At 36.1% G+C, this 3,601-nt stretch overlaps 1 protein-coding gene across 3 annotated transcripts; it reads right to left on the reverse strand.

Annotated features, from left to right (window-relative positions):
• Positions 1-389: 389 nt before the first annotated feature.
• On the reverse strand, positions 390-3,180 carry LOC130548742 (uncharacterized). 3 transcript variants are annotated; one of them, XM_057325732.1, is made up of 6 exons: positions 2,802-3,180; positions 2,675-2,707; positions 2,445-2,504; positions 1,723-1,847; positions 1,062-1,151; positions 390-594 (listed from the first exon to the last, which is right to left on the reverse strand). In XM_057325732.1, exons 1-6 carry the CDS (start codon positions 2,953-2,955, stop codon positions 481-483), a joined length of 576 nt encoding a protein of 191 aa, XP_057181715.1. In that variant the 5' UTR covers positions 2,956-3,180; the 3' UTR covers positions 390-480. The 3 variants fall into 3 exon arrangements, with proteins under 3 accessions (XP_057181715.1, XP_057181707.1, XP_057181723.1); XM_057325724.1 differs by having other exon boundaries at positions 2,621-2,707; XM_057325740.1 differs by lacking the exon at positions 2,675-2,707.
• Between the last annotated feature and the right edge of the window lie 421 nt (positions 3,181-3,601).

Raw genomic sequence — 3,601 nt, forward strand, 5'->3', positions numbered from 1 at the left:
CCCCACAGTGACACGAGTCCCCATGTTTAACTGTACAAACTGTATATTCTATCCCCTATCCCTAACCCTATCCCTAAACCTAAAGATCATAGAACACTTTTTGCATTTTTAGATTTGTAAAAAATATTGTTCTGTACAATTTATTAGCTTTTGTGCCCATAGGACCTCAATTTTGGTCCACAGGTGACACGAGTCCCCATGTGTTGGTGTATTTCAAGTTAGGTCCCCACCGGGAATACAAACATGAAAACACACCAGCAACACGCACACACGCACACACACGCACAACACGCCACACACCCACAAACGCACACACACACACACACACACACACACACACACACACACACACACACACACACACACACACACACACACACACACACACACACACACACACAATGTGAAATTCAGATACAATCCATCAGCAGTTCAACAAACCAATATTTTAAAATTTAATAAAAGTGTCTGAAAATGTCATTAAGAGGTTGTCCTTTCACACACAAATCCTTCTCTGTGATCTTTATCAGTCTCAGGGGTCATGGTGCCACACTGATGATTATCTTCATCATCATCAGGCACTTCATCCTGAGCCTAGTGAAATTGACATGAACAGAAATGTATTTAGAATATGATATAATAATTTAAATACAAAAATCTTACTAATATAAAAATTTGTGCAGAAACTACAGCGGCTTAAAACACATTTTCCATAGCCTGTATTTTATAATTTTATAATTTAATTATTTTCCAGTCGCATGATCAATGAACACACACACACACACACACGCACGCACGCACGCACGCACGCACGCACGCACACACACACACACACACACACACAAAACCACAAATCACACTTCCTGTTGCCACAAGCATTTCTCACTTTTTGAGTTATCTACTGTGTTTGGCATCACTTATCATATACAACTATTTGTTTTTCAAACTCTCCGTTAAAAACACTCAGTAGCATTTGATACATTTTAAACCTAATTTTGATAATGTTTAAGAATCATACTTCATAATATATTGTAGAAGGTTTTCTTCTAAATTGAAATTACCAAATATTCAGGAGCACTGTCTCCGGATCCATCCAGTGAGCTTCTTAAGACCAAAAATTGCTTTCCATTGGCTTTGGACTGCAACCAGAACTACTCACACACACAAGATTCCACAATAAATATAATATTCTAAAACATTAAATATAGTCGATTTTGAATACAATAAACTTAGACATTATGTAAACTTTAGACAGCTCTAGGTTGCTTACACAGACAAATAATTTGGCTGCCATAGGCAGGTTACTTTTTTATGCCAAAACTGTTTTGAGTTATTGTGTTTTTTGTTTTCATAATGTGTGTTACTATTGCAGTTTTACTAAAACCAAAAACCATGCAGCCCACCTGCCTCTCAACTGCACAGGTGTAGGATGACTATAAAAATTCACAATATTAGTTATTATTTGGGTTTAATGCATAACATAATCCATCCTCATTATAATTCTTTATTATTCTGCCAAAGTTCTGCAATAACCTGCTCTGGTACAGCATATCTGATATATCATAATGTAGGCCTAAGTAAATCCCTTAAATGTAACAAGTGAATGAAAATTGTTTGCTTTATTCTCCTTTAAATTCTTTTAAATGACCAACGTGGATTCAAAATGTAGGCTATTGCATTTTATAGTTTGCAAGATAAATAAAATGGATAGATAAACTGTACCTTGTTTTTTAAAGTTAAAGTGACTAGGCTGGCATCCCTCTCAGCACATAATCTAATAGCTGCGCTGCAGTCACTGTGCTCACTCCAGAACAAATAGAACACATTGTCATAGAGTAGCCATTTTTCTGAAATGTGACAAAAAACATTAAACAAACCTGAATAATGTAGAGTTAATGTAGAGGTCTGCTTCATGATGCTAGTCAATAGCAGTGGTTTATGAACAACAGTACACAACTTTGACCCACTTGTGTTATTGTGCATCACCTCTAGCTTGTTTATTGTTGCATAGCAATATAGCATAATAGTTTCTATGAAGAAAGATGGCATTTGATGATTTTATTTAAATAATCCCGGAATCAATGATTACCAGGATTGATTTAACCTTTCTGATTTCTTTGACTCTAGCAATAGATATTCTATTAATGCAAAAATATACATGCAGCTATGTTATACTGTATATTGTGAATAATACTGGTTTAAAGATTGTTGCATCTGCTCTGCCACCACAGCAACAGCTCTGGTTCGTGGTTTAACTGAATTTATTCAGCACAATCAAACGTGTGAACGTTTGAGACACGTGTGACAGTGAAGATAATGAAGTAGCCTATGTATCTGCAAACAGTTAATACAGTCAGCTCTTTAGGTGTTGAACTATTGCGGAAAGTAAATACACCTTATTATTTCACAAAACCTTTTTAAGTAAATCAAACGTAAAACAAAACCTTCATTTTTTGCTTCTTGCCCATTTGCCACCAGCAGATGTGTTTCTTTGTGGAGAGAGTCTAGAAAGTAAGAACATGATGGAATACTGAGACAACATGGACTCTAGTTATACAATTCATATACAGTAAGTGGTGTGCATTGTTTGTTAAAACTATTGCAGTGAACTGAAACTTACAACTCATTGCCACGATGGCAACTATAATAGTTAAGATCAGAATATTTACAGTACCAATCAAAAACACACGTTTCCCCCAATAATGTTCTGTTGAAGGACAGATTAACAGAGAGATTAATACAGAGGAACTATGAAAAATGTATGTGTTGTCTATTTGTTTATCCATCGTCTGTTGTCTTACCTGAGACCACTGTTTTATTCTTATGGTAGGCTTCAGTAGATGGTTGCTGAAGACATTGATAAATATCTTCAGTTCTAACAGCATCGATTCTCTGTATCCCTTCACTTTCTTCATATTCATTCGCAGACACAGAAGCGCTATGTTGCAGCTCCATTACACTCAGTCTAAAACTAACGACGCTCTGAGGGTTAAAACCACTTGTTTCTAAATATAGTATGACATTACGTTGATAATTGCAAATGACAATGTTTGATGTGGTGATGATGTTGTGCTTGAATGTCTAAAGAAATGCCTTAAAAGGAAGCAGAATAACGGTGGGAGGGAGAACTATAACTTGATGATCATGAAAAATCACAATCGGCACAATATGCAGATTATTAAACAAAGCAGAAGAGAAAGTAAGAAATTGTCTAGCCATTATGCTTTTTTTGTGGGTGAGCCGTATATAGTCATGAATTTAGTACTTGTCAAGAATTGGCAGAAGAACCCAAATGCAGGCAGCAGTGAAGGGGTTAACAACGAATATATTTATTGAAAACAAAAGTATAAAACAAAACACCCACGATGGGGAAAAACCAAGAAAACAAGATAACATGCAGCAGACAGGACACAGATTAACTAAGACTGGGTAAACTGAACAACACTAGACAAACGCTAAATAACAGACTTACAAAACTCGACTTGACTTGGAAAATGAAACAGACCACTGGTACGGACAGGAACAAGAACACAAGCAAGAGTATAAACAGGAAACCGCAGGAGGTAACAAAACATGGCACTTCACTAGACACCATAAACAC

Source organism: Triplophysa rosa, linkage group LG2 (assembly GCF_024868665.1).
Source record: "Triplophysa rosa linkage group LG2, Trosa_1v2, whole genome shotgun sequence".
NCBI lineage: Eukaryota > Metazoa > Chordata > Actinopteri > Cypriniformes > Nemacheilidae > Triplophysa > Triplophysa rosa.